At 49.0% G+C, this 24,609-nt stretch overlaps 1 protein-coding gene across 1 annotated transcript in view; it reads left to right on the forward strand.

The window, feature by feature from the left end:
- The window catches only part of LOC144773182 (MLX-interacting protein-like), a 170,670-nt gene that overhangs the window by 15,928 nt on the left and 130,133 nt on the right, over nucleotides 1–24,609 (forward strand). The window contains exons 3-4 of the mRNA XM_078658093.1: nucleotides 19,700–19,806; nucleotides 20,618–20,700. Coding sequence (XP_078514219.1) covers nucleotides 19,700–19,806; nucleotides 20,618–20,700 — 190 coding nt within the window. The remainder of the gene's footprint in view (nucleotides 1–19,699; nucleotides 19,807–20,617; nucleotides 20,701–24,609) is intronic.

The following is a 24,609-nucleotide window of genomic DNA, read 5'->3' on the forward strand; positions in this document are numbered from 1 at the left end:
AACATGGGACAGAAACCACGCTGCTGATGGTAACAGAAGAGGCAAGGAAGCTGGTGGATGAGGGAGGAGTGGCTGCCATCATCCTTTTGGACGTCAGTGCCGCGTTCGACACGGTCAATCATACCATCTTGACTCACCGACTCAAGAGTATCGGAGTGTCCGGCGCTGCACTGGCATGGTTTTCATCCTTCCTCAGTGACCGCTGCTTTCAGGTCTTTGAGGGAGATGTGGCATCCTCTAGACTACCCCGGAGTTGCGGGGTCCCGCAGGGCTCGGCTCTGAGCCCGACGCTCTTTAATATCTACATAAGGCCTCTGGCAGGGGTTGTCCACCAATTTGGGATTAAGGTCGTCAGCTATGCAGATGATACCCAGCTAGTGGTGTCGCTACACCACGATGAGGGTTCAGCTAGCACCCTGGGCCCCTACCTAGAGGCAGTGGCCAGATGGATTGAGCTCTCCTACCTTCGCCTCAACGGAGGCAAAACAGAGATTATGCTGTTGGGCAACTCATCCCCTGGTACCTCCATCTCCCTGTGGCCATCATGTCTGAGTCCCACACCACCCCCAAAGCCACAGATAAAAAGCATTGGTATGTGGCTTGACAGCTCCCTTAATTTTGCGTACCAAGCGACTGCACTTTCTTCAATCTGTTATGGATTGATGAGAATGCTTCGCAAAATTGTTCCGCTCCTTTCCTTTCAGGCGAGAATGATCATGGTTCAGGCACTAATACTGTCTCGCCTGGATTATGGGAATATTTTGTATCTTGGAGCTCCGCAGACCACAATAAATAAACTGCAAGTGATTCAGAATTGTGCTGCACGGATGCTCCTTCAGACCCCACGATGGCAATTGGCAAGACCGGCACTGAGACAGCTGCACTGATTACCGATCTCAGCCGGGGTACAGTTGAAAGCTATGTGTCTGGCACATAAGGCTATCTGGAGGACTGGTCCACCTATCTTACATCCGTTAATAACACCATATCTCCCGCCGAGAACTTTACGTTCTAGCTCTCTATACCTGGCCACCACTAAGAAAATTACGAAGGCAAGATGGGGTGGACGCTCCTTCTCATTCACTGCTGCAAAACTGTGGAACTCCCTCCCCCAGGCTTTGCGGGGGAACAACAATCTGTTGGCCTTCCGTAAGCTTTTAAAAACCCACTTGTTTGGAATGCTTGTACAGCATCACGGACTGACTCCACTCTGCCCTTCTTTCCTCAGCACTACGAGGCCTCCGGGTAGTTAGGCGCTATATAAATATTTTTCCTTTCCATTCCATTCATATCATAAATCAAGAGTACATGAACGTTTGTCAATTGTATCACATTAAGCATTTTTCTTAAATGTTTGTGTCTGGTTTAAAATGCACTGAAGCACTACTGGATCCAGGAGATAATCTACTAAAGTGAAGTAATTGAGAGTCAATAAGCAGTAGCCCAGCGCGTAGTATGAAGCGGGTGTGAAGAAACCAAAGGTCATCACCTGAATGTACAGGTAGCAGAGTTTCATCACACCCTTGGATATGACCACTGTATAGCGGGTACAAAGTCAACTCACAGATTCATGGTTGTGCATGTGTGTAGGGGGTGTTTATCGCTGGGAAAGCTGTGATATCCAAAGTCCAGGATTTCATGTTTTTATTAGACCCATATCAGAATAGTTATGCTCCAGTGATACGATGCGTGATGCTTTTAGGTTTAACTCTTTTTATTAGTATTATTAGCCGTTTCATTGTACATACTTATGCGGTTCTCACATGTAATACCTTATAAACCAGGACTCTTAAGGAAAAAAAGCCGGCAATTACTGTTCTCGCATGTTCCGTTTTCCTTTACTATGGGGCTCGTGGCTTGTAAGTCCGTGCATGTGCTTCGATGGGCTACAAACAAACCTGAGGAGGTGAAACTCCCCTCTAATATCTGTGAACAATGAAACTCCCCCTTCCTACCCCTACCCCCCCACAGGATGCAGGATTCCATTAGTCCCTTGGATTCTCGTACTGAAAGGACAGGCACTGTACTTCACTGTGTCTCGGGAGAGCTTGCTGTATCTGTTAATTGCAGAAGGCTGGGGTATCTTGGGCAGGTAATCTCATTGAATTCGGTAGACAATAGGGTCAGAAGTGGTTTCCAGGTCTCCCCAAAGCTGGCTCCCGATCCTGAGAGTGTGGCTTGAATGCGTTCCATCCCTTAAGCGTACCACAATTTGTGGAGCCAGCCCATATGGGCGGGTACCATTTGTGTGCCCCAATGTGTTAAGATGTTTTGGAGCACCGCCCCTAGAGCCAATCCCATCTGTCTTCCTTTATGGGACTTCAGGGGAAATGTGAGGGAATTGGGCAAGCCCAGAATTACATAAGCTGGAAACCTTGGAATCAGTGTTTCAAAGTGCCCATCAATCTCATCCAGAATTTGAGGCCAATAATTAGCAAGGACTGAGCATTCCCACAGCAGGTGAAGCAATTTTCCCATCCTCGCCAACAAGTAGGGCTACGGTCCGGATTCCCTTGATTGAGACACACTGGTGTCAGGTACCAATATGTGGCTAATTTGAAAGCCGTTTCCTTCCCCATCGTGTTTCGTGCTGTGTGTTTGGCCCTGTAGTAGATCTCTCCCCATTCTTTTTAGGTCTCAGCCTGGCGTGGCCATGCTGAGGGCTTCTCGGAATCAAAACGGTTTCTGAAGCTTTCAGAGGCGGACTTGAAGCCTCGCCCATCTTTTCTATTCGCTGACGTCATCCTCCAGGGTAAACGCTGGCTCATGATTGGAAAGGAGGCTTCTTAGTCCCTCCTTGTTACCACCCTGTCCACTTTGACCCGCCCACCAGGATTGGATCTCTCACTTGCGGCATTACACACCCTCCTTTATTAGCTGGGACGCACTATGTTTTTCACGTAACGCCGACAGCTTGTTGATTAAAGCAGTGACATTCTATATAAATTGCCTTTTGTTAAACCATTTCTGCATATCTGTTTTGGTGCGTTGGCAATTTTGATAGTTATTTTCAATATGTGTTTTTCTTGTAATAGAATTTGTGTATTTAAAGAGGCTCGCCTTCTGGCTGCAGATCCTTTATTTAACGTAGTGATAAATGCTTCCTTCCTAGTGACAAACATGTAAGTAGGTGGGCAAATATCGCGTAATGTTATGTTTGGCTGATCAATCAATCAATCAATCATGACATTTGTATAGCGCGCTACTCACCCAGAAAGGGTCTCAAGGCGCTGGGGGGGGATACGTTACTGCACGAACAGCCAGGTCTTGAGTTGCTTCCTGAAGGAAAGATGGTCCTGGGTCAGCCGAAGGTGGATGGGGAGGGAGTTCCAAGTCTTGGCTGCCAGGTAGGAGAAGGATCTTCCTCCGGCGGTGGCTCTACGGATGCGTGGTACGGCTGCGAGGGCGAGGCTGGTCGATCGTAGCTGGCGGGTGGGCGTACAGAAGGTCAGGCGGTCGTTGAGATACTTGGGGCCCATGTCGTGGAGAGCCTTGTGTGCATGGGTGAGGAGCCTGAACGTGATCCTCTTGCTGACGGGGAGCCAGTGCAGGTCTCTCAGGTGGCCGGATAGGATAGGTAGGCAGATGTCAAAGCAGCAGTGTATTCAACATTTATTGTGATAAAGTTTGCTGGTATTCTTTAATATCTATCCAACAGCCAACCTCAATAGCAAAGATTCCCCTTTTGACTGCATCAGGGTTCTCGCTGCTTTTTTGTGTGAATCAAGCGCATCCTCCTTTCACTGCCGTATATCTTTTTATTGACCCACCTGCTCGAGCTGTTTACATTGTATCCATCCACTGACAAATCAGGATATTCCCTGTTCGATGCGACAACTGAATCATGTCCTGTTTTTTGTTTTAGCTCCTTCATTCTGCTAATTGTAGACTTGCATTTATTTTAAGTAAGCCAGGGCTCAGGGAAAGTAAACTGACTATCTATTATTGCGAAGAAAGATTTAGTCCCAGACAAACTGCTCCAACCCAGCATGGTGGTTTTGAGGTTTTATATGCACAATGGTGTAGGTACAACTTGTACAAACATGTTGTAGCCCTGTGAAAACAAACAATTGGAGATGATTTTGCACACGTACATGCCCTGGAGTAACGTGAGCTGACCTAAATCGGATTTATTATGGGGAAACAGCGCAGACACTGTCCACCTTTATTAAGTATAGTGGTGCTACTTTTAGCTGCTCTAGTTTATCCACATCAAAAAAACAAAGGGGTGAGGGGTATTTGTGAACGGTGGATTTATTGCTGTAATCTAGCAGAACTTGGAGTGGGTTGCCTACCAGCCTCTTAGAACATTTTCATTACTTTTGCATTCCACAAAGCCATCACCTTACATCGTTTACTACCCCATGTTTGCAAGGGGTGGGCCTGGAATGTTCACCAAGCCCTCTTCAGTTTCTCATAATGTATTTATGGACATCGGCGTCCATTTGAATACTTTATTCCTCCTGCTGTACCTTCATGCTTGTTCAAAAGTGTGTTTTAGTAATGTGCGCTGTACATTTTGTTTGTGATTAGTGGCATTTCATGCATAGATTTGTGACATGAGTGTGCTTGTTTACTCCGGTTATGTTGCTTGTTACAGGGTTATTGGACTTGCAATGTGAACTTTTTACAGCTGCTTTGATGTCTGTACTACGATTGCCTCTAACATGTGATGGTCAGGGGCCTGGTGCAGTCCTGTCTATTTATCCTCCTTGCATGGCTTTTACACTCTGATTGTTCCAATAGTTGCCCCTGGCTGTTATTTCTAAAATGACTGCTACGGACTGTATGCCAACTGCAGTGTGCCAACTGCTGAGATTTCACCAGAGCCCAAGTGAAGCGATATGAGCACATTTCTTTATTTAGCTCAGTGTCCTTGTGAGTCATTGTTTGATATTCCTGGACTTTTTTTTGTGCTGTTTTTATATCTCTAGTCCACGCTTCTAAGCACAGATGCAGATTGGTCAAAGGGGAAATATTTTTTGCCTGCAGGTTCATACGTCTGAAAGGCAAGGGGGGGCTTTAGCAAGAGTCTGTTTGCCATGTATCCTCCAGGCCTGGCATAGGGTATTGCCTATTGAGAAATATCATCACTTATTGGTCTTTTCCTCTCTCTAAAGGCCACGTGCTCTGGGTTTTCATGTATGCAAATCGTCATAATCTGGTAATTGAATCCAAATGTTTTCATTGAAGTAATTCAAGATGATGCTTTAAAAACATATTAGTTAACAAAAGGAAAACTCGTGCTTGAACATGATGTTCCGGTAAGGAGGTTGTGTCATATAATTAGTCTGTGACTAGGAAATTGTATGTCTAATCAGTAGGAAAAACAATGTTAGTGTATAATTGTGATATGTGCATATATTTGCTCTCCCCTCGCCCCTTTCGTCTGCCTCATGCTATTGCAATCCTCACTATACGAAATTAACACATATGTAAGAAAGTGGCACTGTATACACTGCACCAAAGTAAGGTACAGTGTGCACACACAGAGTTCACAGTCCCCAGAGGTTTGGCAGAGGTTAAAGTTAGATATATACTCTCTAAAGTGGTAGCTTGGTCAAGCAGTAAGGCAGTATCAGAGGACAGTGTAAAGCATTTGTTGTACACACCCAGTCAGCAAATGGTCTCACACACTCAAGAACTGAACTCTAGGCCAATTCTTTGTATATAAAAATATATTGTTGTTTATTTTAGAAACACAGGTATAAAAATACTTTACTTTCAGATAGCAATAGACTTTTCAATGCAGTAGATACAGTTGTTGCAATATGCAACACAAGTTAAACACAATTATAACATTGAGCTCAATGGAGATTTTAAGTAAAAATGCAATATCAGTTACTTTGCGTATGTCTTTCTTACTCAGGGTTGGATCCTGGATTCAGTCCTGGTGCATCTCCTGTAAACAGTTGAAAGAAATTGTTTTTGTTACACAGGCGATTTCTAAGGAATATTTGTATGTTTCAAAAATCGACACCGAAGAATTTCTGGCAAAAACCAGGCAATGTTATCCTTAGGAGGAAAATCCGCTTATCAGAAAATCACAATTATAATTACTTTTTAAGGTCAGTGCTGGGCACAAAGATCCAGCACCGGGGTCTCTCCTGGTAACAGGTGAGTAATTTCGTTTTCGTTGATCGGATGATTTTTAGTGAATATTTCATAGTTTCAAAACTTGACAATTAAAAGAATTTCCAAGTGAAAACCCGCCAATGTTACCCTATGGAGAAAATGTGGGTTATCGGATTTCAGGTAAGTACTCGACTGGCAGAGTTAGAGTTCTGGGGCAAGACTCAAGGGTCTCCCAGATTCAGGTAGGTACAGTTGTTACACCCTGAGCGGCACAGGGGCAGACAGGTGCAGAGAGAGTAGGCCCAATATTAGCCTATGGGGGGCAATGGGCCTTTGATTGGTGGCTGCTAGCAGGCAGACCATGCATCTGTGGGAGCTGAGCTCCTGGTCACTTACACAGGGCAAGTGGGGAAGTAGATTAGAACAGATGCTGCACTTCCAGTGGCACTCGGGCGGGTGAGTGCATGGTGCTTTTGGGCCATCGGGCATCCAATGGATTTCAATGGGGAAGCTTCAAGATTAACAAAGTCTGCAGGCTCGGGCACAGAGATTCTTCAGGTGCGACCACCACTTCGAGGGGTAAGTTGGGAAGCTGTAGGTTGTGTAGACACCCAGGAGTTGGGCACAGGGGGCCGTGGGGCGCCGGGGTGTCTTTAGGTGTCGGGAAATCTTACCATCTGCTGGTCGCGGTTGGAGGGGTCCCTAGTTGTGAGGCTTCAGGCGTCGTCAGGAGCATTGAGGGGAGTCCTTGGGTGCTGCATTCTGGGTCACAGTCGCCGGGGGGATGTCCTCGTGGTCTTTGTTCACTCAGGCACAGGCCGGGCTCGGCAGGTGCAGAGTGTGCTGGTTTCGCGGTTCCTGGCTGGCACCTGTTGTTGCTTGTTTGAGCAGAACCACTGCTCGTGGGAGTCCCATTCTTTAGATGAGCAAGGCAGTCAGGTCCTCCGGGGTTTTCGAGGCTGCTGACCACTGGAGATGCCGGGATTTAGCAGGAGCAGGTTCGAGGGTCGGCAGGCCTGTAGGGCTGGGGCCAAGTCCGTTGGTGTCGTGCTCTTGTTAGCATCTGCATGGCAGGTCTTCTTTCTTCTTGTTCTTCTTTGTAGTTTCGGAATTGGGATCTGAGGAAGGAAGGTTCAGGGGGCTCCTAAATACTAAATTTAGGGGCGTTACAGGTAGGGAAAGGACTGGGACCAATGGGTCTCTCCCATGGGGTGAGAACACCCCTATCCTGCCACTCTCCAGTGGGAGGGGGCAGGAGCCTATTCCTGATTGGGTAGGGCTCCCCATCCTCAAGATGGCTAGAACCCGGAGTTGTGCTTCACCTTGCCTCCCCCACCGGAGGGGTTGAGTTGGCAGTGGCTGGCACACCCCCTTTCCTCACTTTGGTTTTCCCGCCTGTCTTCCCGCCAGAGTGGGGGTCAGAACCGTTGGGGGCCAGTTGTGCATTGTTGCAGGCCCACGAGAGCGGATGGCTCTCTACCCAGGGGTCCAGCAACATGTCTGCTGGGTGGCATCCTAAGCAGCCTCTCAGGACGCGGGTTGTGGGTTAGTTTCAGGGGGCAACTCTAAGTTGCCCTCTGGCGTGCATTGTACATTAAATCTCACATTGGCATCAGTGTGGATTTAATGTGCTGAGAAGTTTGATACCAAACTTCTCAGTCTTCAGTGTAGCCATCATGGGGCTGTGGAGTTCGTGATGACGACCTCCCAGCACCATATACTCTTAATGGCAGCACTGCACTTATAGTGCCCAGGAAAGGACCTGGGTACTGTAGGGGTACAGGCAGGGGTCATGCACCTGTACCCGCACCGCTGACATAGGGCACCCCGCTAGAGGGGTGACTGAGGGATTCCGGCGCAGTGTTTTGTGGGCATGGCACACAGGGATGAGTGCCATGTCGACTCTTTGTTTTGTTCTGCAACAAGACACTCAGCCTGCATAGGCAGTGTGTATGTGTCAGGGCACAGGGCCTCTAAGGGTGGCACAATAAGTGCTGCAGCCCTTGGGGGCCTTCTCTGGTCACAGTGCCCTGGGTACCTAGGGTGCCATTTACCTGGGGCTGACATGTGGCCAGAGAGGCCAATTGGGTTTAGGCTTCAATACAGTTTTTAGGGAAGGAACACAGGCCCTGGGTACCTGATTGGCAGGAGCCCAGGGCACACTCAGTCAAAGCACATCAGCAATTCAGCAAAAAGCGGGGGCATCCCATGCTAGAAAGATGGCACTTTCTCACAACATACTATTCTGCTATTCATTCACCTCCCAAATCTGAAACACTGCTCTTTTCCTACTAACGCTATGCTTTAAACTACTACACAGCTACCAAAACAATTCTAACTGCATACAACTACAGCATATCACAAATATAAACTAAATAATGCAAAGCTAGAATACAATACCATTAGCAAAGCAAATGGCTTTTACTTAATCAAAGGCGAGACCTATTGCATTTTCAATGCTTGTTTCAATAGGTCTCTCCCTAACTCTTTAGCCCATCGCCTCTGACTGGGGGTAAACTCCTCCGGGGCTGTTGTGCGTAACAAATCAAGTAGCTCCAAAATCAACTTTTTATCCAATGTCTTCGTGATCAGCCATTTTTCGTATTTCGTCAGTCTCCTACCGACATGAGGGAGCACCTCTGGATGTTGCAACCAGTGCCTCACCTGCATGTATCAGTACCTTTTTGTCTCGGGTAGTGCATATATCTGTCTCATTTGCGTGAAGGAAATAATCCCTTCTAGATCAAAGAGATGTTCCGCCGCTTTGCATGACGAGTCTTGCCAAGCTTTAAAGTCTTTGATCGCCATTCCTGGGGAGAACTCCCTATTCTCCAGCAAAGGCGTCAGGGGAGATGGGAAGGTTGTGAGTTTGTCTGCCATCGCTGCCGCATCCCATACCTCCAACACTGCCCTTGTAATCAGAGGTCCTATCAGACCCTGCGGCCTGTCTGCTTTCTTCAGGAAGGGAAACTTCCACAAAGACATGCGGGCCAGTGCCCTGTCTTGGAACAGCCATCGCTTCTCCGACTCCTCTTGGTTCCATTCCACCAGGTACAGTAGCTGAATAGCTCTGTAATACCTCTCCAGATTCGGGACTCCCAAGCCTCCCTCTTCTGCTTTCAGATATCCCAACTCCCTGTGCATATGCGGTCGTGCCGTGCCCATATAAAGTGGAATATTGCTTTTTGAAGTGCCTTGAGTGTCCCCCGTGGGGGCTTGACTGGGATAATTTGGAACAAGTACAGCACCCTTGGTAGGACCGACATCTTAACTGCAGCCACCCGGCCCATTAGTGAAAGCTCATGCCGCTGCCAGGTCAATAAGTCCTGTGTGATCCGTTTAGCGAGCTTAGCATGATTCATGGAGACCGTCCATGAAACAGTCTCTGTGAGCTCTATCCCAAAGCAAGGAATTGATTTTGTGCCCGGGATCCTTGCAAAGTGGTCCGGTCTTTCCTGTGAAGCTGCCCTGGTCCCGTACAGTTGAAGAATCTGAGACTTCCCCACATTGATTTTGAAGCTGGCTACCTCACCGAAGGTTTCTATCTCTTTTAAAAACTCTGGGACCGACCGTTCCTGTTCCTCTAGTGAGGCCAGGATATCGTCTGCATATAAACTCACGGCATGTCTTTCTCCGCCAAACCGAGCGCCCAGTATGGCCGGCTTGTCCCGTATCTTTTGCACGAGTGGCTCGATGTAAAGAGCGAATGAAAGGGGTGACAGCGGACACCCCTGTCTGGCGCCCCTTCAAATAGGAAGAGGGCAAAATGATGTCCCATTAACTTTAATGGAGGCTGTGGGGGAGCTATAGCAGCTCGCTACGTAGCCCTGAAGCGGTTCCCCAAACTAAAGTGGGTCAACGTGCATTATAGGACGCTCCAATCGACACGATCGAACGCTTTCTCTGCGTCGACTGTTAACAACAGCGCATTCGTGTTTGTTCGATGAGCTTTGCCTATAAGGTGAAGAACGCGTTTCGTATTATCCCCTCCCTGGCGACTTTGGATAAAACCCGCTTGGTCAGTCTCAATTATCCCCGGCATCATCTGACCTAACCGTGCTGCTAGAATGCCCATAAACAATTTTAGGCCCACATTGAGTAGAGACACCGGATGGTAGGAGCTACATTTCTTCCCGTCCTTACCTGGTTTTGGGAGAACTACAATATCCGCCGCCAACATATCTACTGGAACGAGCATGGGCCCTCAAACGAGTTAAACAGGCGTGTGAGGATTGGCGCCAGTGGGTGACAGAAGGTCTTATAAAAGCCCCTTGAGAAGCCATCTGGGCCCGGGCATTTAAGAGGTTTGAGGTACTTCCTCAATCCGGATTGGGGCATCCAGTTGGTCCGCCAGCAGGGTACTAACGAGGTTGTGCGTACCCCCTTTAGGTAGGATAACTGTAGATTAGTCGACGTGGCGTAAAGATCTGTATAGAATTTCTTGAACACCTGAGCAATTTCCTCATCCTCTGTGTGGTCCTCCCCCTGGGTCCTCAATTATCTGCAACCGTACCTGTTGCACCTGGCCCTCAATTTGCTCGCTAGCATGCATCCCGTTTTGTCCCCACTGCTGTAGTATGAATATTTGAGCCTTAGGGCCGCACATTCGGCCCTGTCGAGGTCCAGCCCCTCCAGTTGCGTTATTGCTAGCTTCAGCTGCTTCCAAACCCTCTGTGCCCGTGTCCGGCTACGAACTCACTCTAGTTCTTGTACCTCTGCAGTAAGTTCTGCCCTTTTCTCTTTCCAGACTTTCGCCTCCACCGTGGAGACCGCAATCAATTCCCCTCTCGCCAACTCATTTAAAGCTTCCCAGAGAAGCTATACTTGTCCCTGGGGAGTCGTTTAACTCCAAGTACCCTTTTATGTAGTCAGTAAGTTGCTTTTTCACCGCTTCCTTGTGTAGCAGCGTCTGGCGTAGACGCTATCCCCCAAATTTACCCCGATGCGGCGGTAACCGTATTGTCACCTCCACTGCATCATGATCGGACAATGCAGCTGGCATAATGTCTATGCCATCCATCATTGTGTGTACTTCTTCCGTGCCTATCATATAATCGAGGCGGGCGTACGTTTTGTGTGCATGTGAGTAGTACGAAAAGTGCAAATTGTGGGGGTGTGCTGTCCTCCATAGACCCACCAGGCCCAAGGAATGGAGCCACGGCCTACCCTCTTGTGATAGCTCCCCTGCCTGGGAATACCGATTGCCGGACTTGTCTTTTGTGCTGTCCATGACTAACTTGAGGTCTCCCCCTATGAGTGTCTTGCGTTTGTTTCTGCCCATTATCTTTGTGAGAGCTGTTTTCAAGAATCGTTCTTGTCCTGTATTCGGAGCATAGGTGGAACCTATCAGCAAATGGTGACCCCCCCAACTTGAACAACGTGCGCTAAGAGGCGCCCTTTGATCTCCGCCACTTTGTCTCCCATGGACCCCTTGAAGCGTTAAGCCACCAGAATCGCTACCCGTGCTTTTTTGTCAGGGCCTGAGGAAAACAACTGGTGTGGGAAAACTTGGGCCGCATTCTTTGCCAATCTTTGGCATAGAGGTATATGTCTGCCTCTGAGTTCTCTAGATAGGAAAGAATGAACCTCCGTTTAATGGGGTTACTAAGACCTCTAAGCAAACACAAGGAGATGATGGACGGAACGCTGAAACTTTTCAGACACTCACCCCCAGTCACAGATCTGGGTTAAATCCATCATCGTTCTTTAGCTCACTTCGCCAACCCCAGTTCAGACACAGCTATATGCAACTCAGTCTTGACCCTGTGCCTCATGGGAACAGTCCAGCCCAAACTGCCAAGCCATGTCTTCCCTGGACTGGAAACAAGCATCCTGGGACCAGTTTCATTGAGAGTGAGAAATGTCAATGAGGGACCAGCCATGATGCCCTACATGAGGTGTGGTAATGTGTGCCCGCCAACATGCCCCTTTGACCCCCCCTTCCCCTCCTCTCTGCCTCCCCTGCTCTGTGTCCACAGTGTACCATCCCTTCTCTCTGTATCAGGAACCCGCATACCAGTGACCCTCCTGTCCCGCCCTAACCCCAACCATTGTCCCTTTTGAGTCCTATTCAGTCCAGGGTTCACCGGTTTGTGTCACGTACCCTCGGTGATAAAGAAGAGAAGAGGCATTGTGTGGCCAAAATCCGCAGTCTCCCCGCTCCTGTCAGATGGCCCTTCTAGAGTCACTTATCTGCCCCTCGCTAGGTCCGTTAGTTGTCGTGAGGGGAGGTTCCTCTTGACAGCATCTCCAACACCGCCTGCCGTTCCTGGGCCATAGCCGTAGGATCTGGTCTCCGTGCTCGCTCAGGCCGTCGTCTCCCTGTAACTGTTTGCCATCTCTCCTTGGGGACCTTGCCTTTCCTGGAATCTTCCTCCTCTGAGGACTGCGGGTGATTAATGTCCAGCACTCGGCAAGTGTCTTGCAAAGAGCGAAGCTGATGCAGTTTGCCCTGCCATTTGAAAATGAGCCAAAACGGATGTCCACAGGAATACGAAATCCCTTGGTTGCGGAGATAAGTGGTGGCTACTTTGAATTCCTTGCGCTTTCGTAGCGTTATCAGGGCCAAATCTTGGTAGAGAGCAATGGAGTGATCCCAACACTTTAGGGGCTGCTTATCCCGGGCCGCCCGGAGGATGGGCTCCTTGGGTTGAAAATCTGAGAGAAACGGCAGAATGTCCGGAGGGGGCGCGTGTGCTTTCCTCGGGAGACCGACTCGATGGGCCCTGTCTATTTTGATATCAAGTTCCGGAGGAGCTTCGAGGATACTCCTAAAGAGACCCTGCAGGTATTGTGTGTTGTCCGACCCGTCTCTTGCGACGGCAATCCCTTCACCCGAATGTTATTGTGTCTTGGCCGATTTTCTAGGTCCTCCGTGTGGCCTGAAGGTCAATCTTCTGCTCTTTGAGCCCGAGGATCTCCTGTTGCAATTGCTCGATTTCTTCCTTTCTGGCCTGTTCCTGATCCTCTATGGTGGCCACTCGTTCGCCCACACCGTCCATGTCCCGCCGCACTTCCTTCACTTCCCTTGCAATTTCAATTTTCAGCGTGAGAAAATCGCTTTGCAGTGTGCCGAACAATGTCTCTAGAAAGGCACGCGTGACTGAAGCCTCTGAAGGGTCTACCTCACGTCCACCCATAGCTGGTGGAGAGAGCTGACTGTCTCTACCCCCCCCCGCCCGGCTCGAGAAGCAGCACCTGAGTCAGCATGTCTTTTAAGTTCCGGTCTTTCTTGCTCCTCACTGCGGCCATGACCGTTGCTGCCCCCTTCGCAGTGCCAGATCCCAGCGCCTCAGGCTTGTATGTTATGTTATGTTATTAAATTATTTATTGAGCGCACTAACACTGATTAGTTTCTTGGCGCTAAAATCGACAGTAACAAGGTCGGGGTGAAAGGGGAAGAGTAGATTAAAAAGCTTGTCTAAAAAGCCAGGTCTTCAATGCTTCCCGGAAAGGTAGGAGATCTTTACAATCCCGGATCTCCAAGGGAAAGGTGTTCCATAAGCAGGGGGCAAGTGTTGCAAACCTACGTCCACCGGAACGTTTAAGTTTGAAAGGGAGAGTCTGGAGAAGGCCTAGGTGGAGTGAGCGAAGGTTGCGGGAGGGAACGTATCTGGTGATTAGTTGGTTGATGAATTTAGGGCTTTTGCCATGCAGCGACTTAACAATCATGCAACCTGCTTTGAAGGCACAGCGTTGTGTGACCGGAAGCCAGTGCAGTTTGATGAGTAGGGGAGTAGCTGCCTGCCACCTTGGTTGCTTTAGGATCAGCCTAGCAGCATAGTTCTGCACCATCTGGAGACGCTTGAGTAGATAATCTGGGAGACCCAAAAAGATGGCATTCGCGTAGTCCAGATGGGACAGAACAGTGGCGATCACAACCTGGGTGATTGCTTGTAAATGTAAATGTACAGGAATTTATATAGCGCAAATCACCAAGCGGTTTCTAAGCGCTTGCTTAGGGAACCCGTCCTGGTATTCCCCTGTGACATAACCCCAGCAGGGTATCCGCAAGGTGAAAGCCAGGCATCCCGCCGCGAGGGGCCGTTGTGGAGATTAAGCAAGCTATTGCCCAGAGTCGCAGAGTGTGATCCCGTGAATCGAGTAGGCACCGGAGCGAGAGTTGTCGAGTCCATGGACATTTTTTTTTAGGACTCAAGACCCCGCAAAGCCGGGAATTGAACCCTGGTCCCGGGCTGACCTCTGCTTCCAGGTCTGCCTCCTCTAACCAGTGAGCCACACTTCTCCACGCTTCTGGCGTTAGTAATCGCCGGACCTTCCTAATTTTTTTTAGCTGGTAGAAGCATTTGGAAACCACCTGGCCCACTTGTGCTTTTAATGAAAGATCACTGTCCACGATGACTCCAAGCGTTTTAGCCGATGATGATGGTAGCGGAGCTTGACCCAGATCTGATGGCCTGTAGTGGGGGCCCCAATGCTTAGCACTGTCCCCGGTCAATACCAGTTTGGTTTTACCTGGATTTAGTTTCAGCTGATTTTGATCCATCCAGGATTTAATAAACCTCATGGTTGACTGGAAGTGGCTAATGGATTTTTCAGAGTTGTCGATGGTGAAGAGTATCTGCAGGTCGTCTGCATAATTAAAAACTCTCACCTGTTTGTCCCTAAGAGTTTGTATCCGCAGCACTGTTGATTTTTACTTCTACCGATGTACCAGGCGCTACTCTCTTTGCTTTCTGGATCCCGACGCTGGGCCCTGTAAGCTGGCGCTCACTCCTGCTATTACCTGTTCCTTCTGTGTGAGCGGCGTAGTCGCTGTTTCCGGTTCTTGCTCTCAATTGTCCTGATCGTACTGCTTGTGGCCCCCTTCCTCCAGGACTACTCTCCTGCTTCGATACCCCTAAGCCTATCGGTCCTCTATCCCACTCCTCTCCGCCAATCGATATTCCTGGCCAAATTTCTTTGGAGTGGGCCCACCACGACTCCACTGGTCTTGTCAGTGCACCGCGTGTGGCTCCTCCGTCGTAGCCCGCGACACACCAGGTCACCCCGTAGCTTGCTTGCCCCGGCTCTCTCCCCCGCCACCCTTCCCGGGCATTATGATGCCATGGTCCCTGGACTGCTCAACAGTCCCGTGCGCTCCGGAGTTCACTCCCTCACCGGCATCTCATTCTCGCCCATACCACTCTGCTCTGAGCTATATGCTGCTGCCGTGGGATACTTCTGTTCAGACCGCCACCGCTGTGTAGGTCTCCGCTCTGACCTTTCCCCCTGCTCCGCTTCCAGGCCGCTTACACTTCACCTTGCTAGTAAAGAGGTCCGGTTCCACAAGGTGCTCTTCCACCCTCTCAATGTCCGTGTTTGCGCCTGTGTCTGCAGGCCCTTGCGTGTATGCGTCTACTCCTCCCCTGGTGATGCGTCGTGCCTATCTGCCTTCCTGGGGTGATATACCGTCTTTCTGTGGCCTTCCCTCCGTGTGCCATGTGAGTGGTCCTCCGCTGACTCCCAGAGGGTCCGCTCTACCCCCATTGCAGTCACCAGTAACGGCCGGTCATGCCCCTAGTCCGCCGGCATGTCTTGCCCTGAGGCGTTCTCCACCCCCCTCCTCCGGGCTCACCTTCTGTGGAGGTCCTCGCTTAGGCTATGGCTCCCCAGCCGAATGCTCGGGCACATACTCCACAGGATGGGACAGCTGCCCTGCACTTTCAGATGCCGCAATGTCCGCAATCACTCCACGGCCTACCCTGGTCCGCTAGGCCTGCTGGGCCTCGCCCACTTCAACGACCGCTCAACCCTCCACTTCGCAAGAACCGGTGCAAAGCCCCCGATCTGACTCCTCTCCTCTCGCTATTGTTGGGCGGGAGGCCGTTGGCGCAACCCCGGGGCTGTTATGCGGGGCTTTACAATTACCGCCGCCCTACCCGCTCGTGCAGGTCCGGTCTGGGCCAACCGCCATGCCCGTCTCTCTCTCTGCAATCCTGGACTCGTCTCCTCCGGCAATCGGATCGTCGGCCCCGCCAAAAGCGAGTCCAATGATGTCGGCAGACCAGGCAAGTGTTCCCCTTTCGATGCCTTAGTTCAGCGGGCGAAAAAAACACCTTTTAGGGCCTAATGTGGAGTATGGGAGCGGGGAGCCGAGTTGGAGCACGTCCTACCCACTCACCATCTTGGCCATGCCCCCGCGTGATGCTTTTAAAGCCCCAGAATGCGACATCAGTTTACAGTAACACATGAAGTGATGGTACTTGCAATAGTCCAGGGTCGGTAGAATTACAGGAAGTCTACCATCAACCTTTAATTCTTGTGTTGTGTAGGAGTGTGTTGTCTATACCTAGCACGTAGGAGTGTCCCAGCAACATTAACTGAAGTTTACTTTTGTAGTATGCTGTTTGTTTGTGCAGTGCTTATTTTACCACCCTAAAATTATCTCAAAGGACTAGATATGGCTGGAGAATGTCGAGAGAAGAACGACATCAAGAGAGGGATGTATAGATGAGTCACTTGAAAAATTACAGAAAGACCTAGATACTACTAAATGTATGGGTGCCCCGCAATTTATTCAGTACTGTGTGTCCCAAACACAGGCCACAGTAACCCTGCTTCACTAGCTAGGGTGTTGTGTTATGTTATGTGTGTTGTGTCACGTCATGTCAGTGCCAGCAAGGGCGATACGGCGGGCACCAGAACGCAGTGGTGTTCCTCAATGACCTAGGTGCATTCCCAGGTTACTGTCTGTAATGTCTTTCTCTGCATGGTAGACTTTGACTCCCAGGTATTTCAGCATCACAGATACCACCTCACCCAGCGGCTGTTTGTTGTGCTATCATCATCAACTTTTCAAGAACCATAAAAATACAGTATAAAGCAATAAAAGCACATAAAACATACAGATAAGACCAGGTGCTATCCCTATATTGAGGTTTATTGGAAATGTGCATGTGTTGTCCCAATTAGCATACCATCCTGACAGCGCCCCAAACTCTTCCAGCGTCTTTACACCCCACGCACCTCCGGTGTCTACATCCCTGACGTGCAGGTACATATCATAGTTTGCCTGCCTTCCCAACTCAACAAGGGAAGGTCTTGAGTACTCCCTACCAGTAAACAGCTGCTACTACTCTCGTAATATCTCATATTCTCTTAAGCTGGTGCTCAGCTAGAGAGTTGTTGAGAGTGTCTCTCAAGTACATGGAGCTCGCCCTCCAGCCCAGTCAGATCCCTTTCCAAAGATCTCCAACCCCCCACAGTCTGAGCACTGGCCCCTCAGCATCACCCTGAATGCTTTCCATTCTGTGCATTTGTGAATCATGGAGTGTTGGTTGTGTTGCAAATCTTCCTGTATGGTGTTTTCAAGTGTTTTGCGTGATGTAGTGTCATGTAGCAATTGGATTGGGAGCTTGCAGGTTGGAATCAGGCTCATCTGTGACCCAATTGCAAACGCAGGAGAAGTGGGGTTATGATCAAAGAGGGTGTGGCTTAAATACTCTGCAGATATGGTGGTCTCCCACAGTATGGGGGTACCTAGGAACTCCTCCCGGCAGTGTTTAGGGTAGGTCCACCGACTATTTCACGGTGAACGCATGACACTACATGTCCGAGTGTCTTCACGTGCTGGGAGTCGATGCTAAGAGCCAGCGACCCTACTAGGGTTGGCTGACACAGTTGGCTGTTCTGTGGTTTAGCTGTACCCACCAATTAGGAGAATCACAATTTAGTGTAGATTACACTTTTAGTTTTGGTCCTGACTAATTGCTGTCAATCTTGACACGAGCAAGAAACATGTTGACCATTAGATAGTGCACAACATCCTGTTACATTGAGACAGGGGTGCGCCAAACCCTTTTTTAATCAGGATAGGAGCAAGTGTCATTAAAATAGTTTTGAGCGGACTTCTATTTCCTGTTTTAATCCACACTAAGTCTAGTGACTTACTTTTCTACATATCTACACTCTTTTAGGTCCCGCACACCCACTGCACCAAACGGCATGGAATAAAAGATCTCTGCTAAAGACCCCCTCATAGGGTGCCCGTCGGGTATTGCAGCCCGACTTGACGAGGAGCAGAGCCCTGTGATGAAGCATGACACCTAGCTGGCTGGGTGTGTGAGGGCACTTATTCCGAAATAAGGAATTCCCCCTTTATTCTTCTCTTTCAGTGACTATTACATCACATATAGCCGACCAACTTACCCTCCTTTTCTTCTCGTGAGGAACTGCATACTTATTTTGTTGGGGTACCTAGAAACTTGTCAAGTCTCACATGAAAATCATGGACCGGGGAGTACAAGGAGTACTTGTGGTGACCAGCGTTCCTAGCGTGCCTTGTATCATGCAAGTCCCATTGCGTTGCCTAGAGTCTAAAGTCTTGCGTTGGTTAAATACTGGGGAAGTCTATGCGCAGAGGCGATAACCTTTCTAATGGAGGGTACCCACGGTGCCCTCAAAGTTATGTGGTAGCAGCAGATTTGTTGGGAAGGGACATAAAAACCTACTGTCTCTCCTCAGTTCAATCTCTGTCTTATCTCGATAGCTTTGGTCATTCGTTGTGTGTTGGTTTGTAGAATGTGGACTTTTTATGTAACCTCTTTTATTTGTCTGTGCTTCCGGAAACTCTGCAGCTGCGTCCTCAGCCTGAAACATTTATAAGAGGAAACGCTCACAAATAAAGTAGGTACAAAATTCAAAGGTCCCAGAATTGAAGCAGAACATAGCCCTACCGAATAACATTGGCCATCAGGTGATAGGATCATACAAAATTTAACACATGAGTAATAAAACCTTTAGGGTTGAATCTTATTTTCTTTGTAGATCCGTATTTTACCTGCTATGTTTAACACCCCTACTTAAATCATTGTTCCTAAAGAGACAGCGCTGTCTGGGCAGTGGAAATATTGAGGGTGCTTTCCGGTGTCACAAGGTACTGAAGATCATAACTCCTACCACCTCCTAGAATAGGGTTTAAGTGCTCACCTTGGAAGTGCAATAGTGTAAAATTGATGTCTCAAAGGCACTAAACAGTACCTACCTCCGTACTGCCAGTTCACTACGAAACACTAAAGTTAAGGGCTAGAAAACAAAGGTTATGGGCTAGGTTTCTTTAACTGGAATTGGTATACTAAAATACATTGTATTTTTTAAGTAACATGGCTAAGAGAAGATGAAAAGCGCAGCTTAGTATATCGTCTCTGGTGTTGTACCCACCACAAGAATGCTCCTAATTGAAAAGGTCCCTCCTTCTTCTGTTCTGTATTCATGTCTTTGGATGTTATAATGTCTCTTTCATTCCCAGTTTCTTACTCATGGACTGTGCTTATACACGGGGGTCTTTAAAGGTCCATTGTTTTCACTTTAGACCCTTCAAATATCTCACTCTTTCCCGCCTCAATAGTGTATTCATCCCCGTCCATATTTAAATGTACGAATCATAGTTTTCATTTCTCTTCCCATATGTTCAGAATAGAATACCTTAGCAATCATAATCAATAGTCAAAGCCTCAAGGTGTTTTCAAGGAATCTGTACATTATTGAGCCTTCTAGATTTCCACCTTCATTATAAAAATAAGATGTCTTTTTTTTACAATGACCGGATGATCTGTCATTTACTTTTGTGTCACATCTGTCTATGGGAAAGTAATAATTATCCCCATTTCTAAATCTTTTGCAGCGGGAAGATTGTGTCCCCAAAATGGAAGACATTCAAGGGCCTGAAGCTCCTTCAGAGGGACAAGATCCGCCTCAACAATGCCATCTGGAGGGCGTGGTACCTGCAGTGTGAGTGTGACGCACAGCACCAGTTTAACATGTCTGATAACGCAACACTCTAAGAACTTAGGAGTGGAGATTGAAGTAAGGTCCTTAAAGTAATCTCTACTAGTTAGGGCTCTGGATGCGAGTGTGATAGGATAGGTCCAGGAGAGGAAGAGTAGCTGCGCGTCACAGACCCAGAGAAGGGAAGACAAGTATTGCTTTTTTCAGAGACACATGGTGCTGCAGAGTGGGACCGCTACTAAAGTAACACATTCACCAAGAAAGGAAGACTAGACTGGAAGTTATAATGACACTTGCGAGCCACACTGGGGTGCTGCCGAAGTAATAGATTATGAGGCAGATTGACAAGTGCGGTTCTTGCAGGAAACCACCTTTACACTGCGGCTTGAACCACACTATGCCCTAAATCGCGGTCTGAACCACAAATGCGTCTTAACAACGCATTCCTTTACCACGCAGGGAAAGTGTTGTTGGATTGATGTTGGACTTTAGGTCCAACACTTTGCCAGCTGTTGCACAGACTGGAGTTGGAATAGTAAGTAATACTATTCTAGCTTCAGCGCTTTTTCTAAGGCAAGTCGTTGTAACGACTTGCGTGGTGAAGGAATTTGTTGTAAAGACACATTTGTTGCTTGGACCCCGTTATTAAGGCAGATGTGATTAATGCCTGCGTGGTTCTGACATACAACCGGTTCTTACATTTCCACATTCTTGCTTGGGCTGGCAGGCGGGCAGAATGTCTGAAGTTCACGGATCCTGGTTTGTGCCATTAGGGCCTCCTGCTGAAGTAACATCCACAATTCTTTTTCTGTAGATGTTGAGAAACAGAAAAATCCTATTTGTAACTTTGTCACGCCGTTGGAGGGGAGCGATGTGGATTATCAGCGGAACCCCGAGGTAAGCTGCCTGCTGTTGTACTGACCATTTGGGAGGTTACCTGTACAACTCTGTTCCCTTTCAGTTTGTGGCCTTGCTTAGTTTATCTCTAGGGCCACTGGTGGGAGAGGTTGAGAGTGGGGGCTTAGTGATGGATTTGTGGGCAGGGGTTGTTTGAGATCAGTCAGCAAACATTGATACTGGTGAAAAGGGTTACAGAAAATTCCCACTAGTCCAATCGAGTTTGTTTCACCTGCAGACCCTACTCAGTTACTCTGAAACTGACACGCATTTGTGTTTACATGCAAAATGTCTGATTACAAATTTGGCAAAAAATATTGACAAACCCAATCGCTTGCATAGGCGAAACTTACTACCTTTGCCAATGCGTCTTGTGATTGTCATCCCATTGTAAAATGACTTTAAGAGTAGAGAGCCAACGTCCCACTGAGTGGAATGACCTGCTTTATGACAGCATGACAGACTGAGACAGCCAGGGAGCAATGAGGTCACCTCACCAGCTGTCCAGAACTAAAATGTAGACCCTTTTATAGAGGACCTGCTCCTTCATCTTGCAACCAAGAAGGGTCAGACTGCATCACCCTTTGCTCTCCCTGTACTTGTGGGGTGCCTGTACACACCTCATTTGCTGCCCCACTAAGGAAATATGGACTTTAAGCACTGACCTTTAGCCGCATCTTGTCAGATGGAGGAGGTAATTTTGAAGCTACTATGCCATTCTGGTTTCAGACGATATCACCAGTAAAGAACACTCTTATGTCAAGGCCAGAAAAGTATGTTAATATTATATTATGTTATGTGTATTTGTAAAGTACACTATCACATGCGAGGGTAACCTGGCACCGAGCAGGTGTGTTTGCTTAGCCCTGCCTATGGTAGGTTGGTTAATTGAAAAGCCAAGTCTTCAACTTCTTGCAGAATTCAAGAAGAAAGGCGGGGCTCTTATGTGGAGTGGGAGGTTGTTCCACATTTTAGCAGTGTTGTAAGAGAACGTCCATCCTCCAAATCTGGTTCTGTGTATTAAGCATGTTTGTGTATTGGGAGGTGTGGTATGATGTGAGTTCCATGTAGGAGGGTTAGTATGAGTCTGGCTGCCTCGGGCCCTGGATGGTTTGTCGTCTTCTAATGAGGTGCTGGGTGATCCCGGCGTAGAAGGTGTCCCCATTGTCCATTTTGCTGGTGACTAAGGTGTGAGTGACAGTTTTTCTAGTGTTGTTTGGGAGCCATTTGAATAGCTCCTTCAGCATCTTTAGGGTGTACCATAGGTGTTAAACCACTAAAATCTTGACTGCTACTTGCGGTTTTAGATATACAGGTGACCACCATTTTACAATCTTCAAAGAGTCATTTAGTGTGACAGTCTAGTTGAGCATTTAGGCAACTGGACTGTGGATTTAAGTGACTTGACTGTGTTCACAAACTGGGCAACAGTGACCAGACACTTGACCACCCCGTTCACCACCAGCAAGAGTCATCAGGAGCCCTGTGTTACATTGTAAAAGTGTGTCTCTTGCTTTGAGGGATGAACTATCTGGGTATTGAACTGTGAGCTTTGAGTTTTTACATTTTTCAGATTCCTGTAGTTACTATCACTGCCATTGACTTGGAGTGACAGACCTATCAGTTACAAAGACTAATCTTTCTGTCTGTCATTCTAAACTCGGTAGACGTCCCCGGGCCTAAACACTCCACAGAAGTCTCAGGTTAACCTGAACAACCCCCTTACGATAGTATCGGCCATAGAGCTCACTGTTTTCATAGCAATTAGTGTTTAAGAGCTAAACAAAAATTGTCGCCTCTTTCCAAGAAGGTTGTAGGTCCCTTGATTTTCTGTGTATCATAGTGTTGGGTTAACCATACTACAAAACACCCTATTCTTCACGACAGGTAAGAATTGTCTGAAGTTCAAGTAAGTTACTTCTTCAAAATGTTACTATATGTTGGACAGGCCGCATGTTCGAGCTGTACCCCCTCCCCGCAATGGGATCAGGACCCTGGCTCTCCCTGCATCCCCAGCCAGAGTCCACCAACGACCACCCGAAGTACCCTGCAATCCCTCCACTACAAGACACCAGCTCCGGACCCCGCTGGCCCGGGTCACCATCTACCCCACGACATCGACCCGGCCGCCATCTTGGGGCGCTGCAGCACGAGGCCGCGTGGCCTCAACTCGACCCTCACCCTGGGCCCGGCCGGGCCCGACATCGAGGCCCCAACCTCCCCCCAGGAGGCAGAGTGACCACTTGGCGAGTCAATGGGAGAAGGAACCGTCAACGGCTCTCCTCCGCCAGGTGTCGATCACCCCAGGCCGCCTGGGCGCTGGATCCACCCCCCTGCTGGGTGTCTGGACTCCCTCATCCCGGACCTCCCGGCCCCCAGGCGCGAGGGTCCGGACATCAAAGGGGACCAGACCTATAACTGGAGCAGGACCAGACCAGGAAGGCAGTTGTATCCTGGAGTCGAGAGACCCGAGAAGAACTCATCCGTGACTTGGCCTGCTGGCGCTGCCGCGGCCCTCTGCCTCGTGAAACCATCGTCTTGGCCTGCTGGCGCTGCCGCGGCCCTCTGCCTCGTGAAACCATCTTGGCCTGCTGGCGCTGCCGCGGCCCTCTGCCTCGTGAAACCATCGTCTTGGCCTGCTGGCGCTGCCGCGGCCCTCTGCCTCGTGAAACCATCGTCTTGGCCTGCTGGCGCTGCCGCGGCCCTCTGCCTCGTGAAACCATCTTGGCCTGCTGGCGCTGCCGCGGCCCTCTGCCTCGTGAAACCATCGTCTTGGCCTGCTGGCGCTGCCGCGGCCCTCTGCCTCGTGAAACCATCTTGGCCTGCTGGCGCTGCCGCGGCCCTCTGCTTTATGAGACTATCACCTTGGCCTGCTGGCGCTGCCGCGGCCCGATCCACAGACCCTCCAGCTCGAGGATTGTGAGCTCGCCTTTTACCACCACCTGTACCGATCCGGTACTAAGACTGTCCCGCTACCCCCTTTCCCTACAGAGACTAGAAGTGAGAGGACCCCCGGGTCCAAGTTATCCTGTATCGCTGATATCCTTGCCTTAGGAACCTTATATAAAGCCTTGAACTCGACTTGGTGTGGTGCCTGTTTGTGGGGAGGGAGGGTACTTGTCTGTACGATCGCCGGAGACGGTCCCCCTCGGGGATCCCTCCCTCGGTATCCGGCCGACCCTCAGGGTCCCCGTCTAACACTATAATTCTAACTTTCTAATCTCACACTAAGTGCTAAATAAGGTACTTGCAAATTCACTTTAATTGCACAAGTATTTGGCCCTAAAAAGCCAGTGGTCAATGACCGTAGCCAAGGCAGTCATTTTTCAGTAATCCCATACTGCTCATAAGAGGGCTCACAGCTGAAATAATTTCTTTAAACTTTGGCAAACTCACCAACAGTCTCTCTGGTAGTGGCTGTAGTCCAATCCTAAAACACACTAGATGATGGACGGAATGTTGCACAATGGCAAAACACTTACCCCCAGTCACAGTTCTGGGTATAATCCATCGTTATTTTGCTCACCAAGCCACCCCAGTTCAGACATGGTGCTATGCAAATCAGTCTTGACCCTGTGCCTCGTGGGAACAGTCCAGACCGAACTGCCAAGCCATGTCTTCCCTGGACCGGAATCCAGCATCCTAAGACCGGTTTCTGGCTATCAGCCATCTTCAGCCAGGATAGCTTGACTCCAGTGGCGTAGGGAGCACGAGACCCACGTCTGGGCATACCCTTCCCACATAGGGTGAACAGCAAAACACACAAGATGATGGACAGAATGTTGCAAAATGGCAAAACACTCACCCCCAGTCACAGATCCGGGTATAATCCATCGTTATTTTGCTCACCAAGCCACCCCAGTTCAGACATGGCCCTATGCAAATCAGTCTTGACCCTGTGCCTCATGG

Source organism: Lissotriton helveticus, chromosome 1_1 (assembly GCF_964261635.1).
Source record: "Lissotriton helveticus chromosome 1_1, aLisHel1.1, whole genome shotgun sequence".
NCBI classification, from domain to species: Eukaryota; Metazoa; Chordata; class Amphibia; order Caudata; family Salamandridae; genus Lissotriton; species Lissotriton helveticus.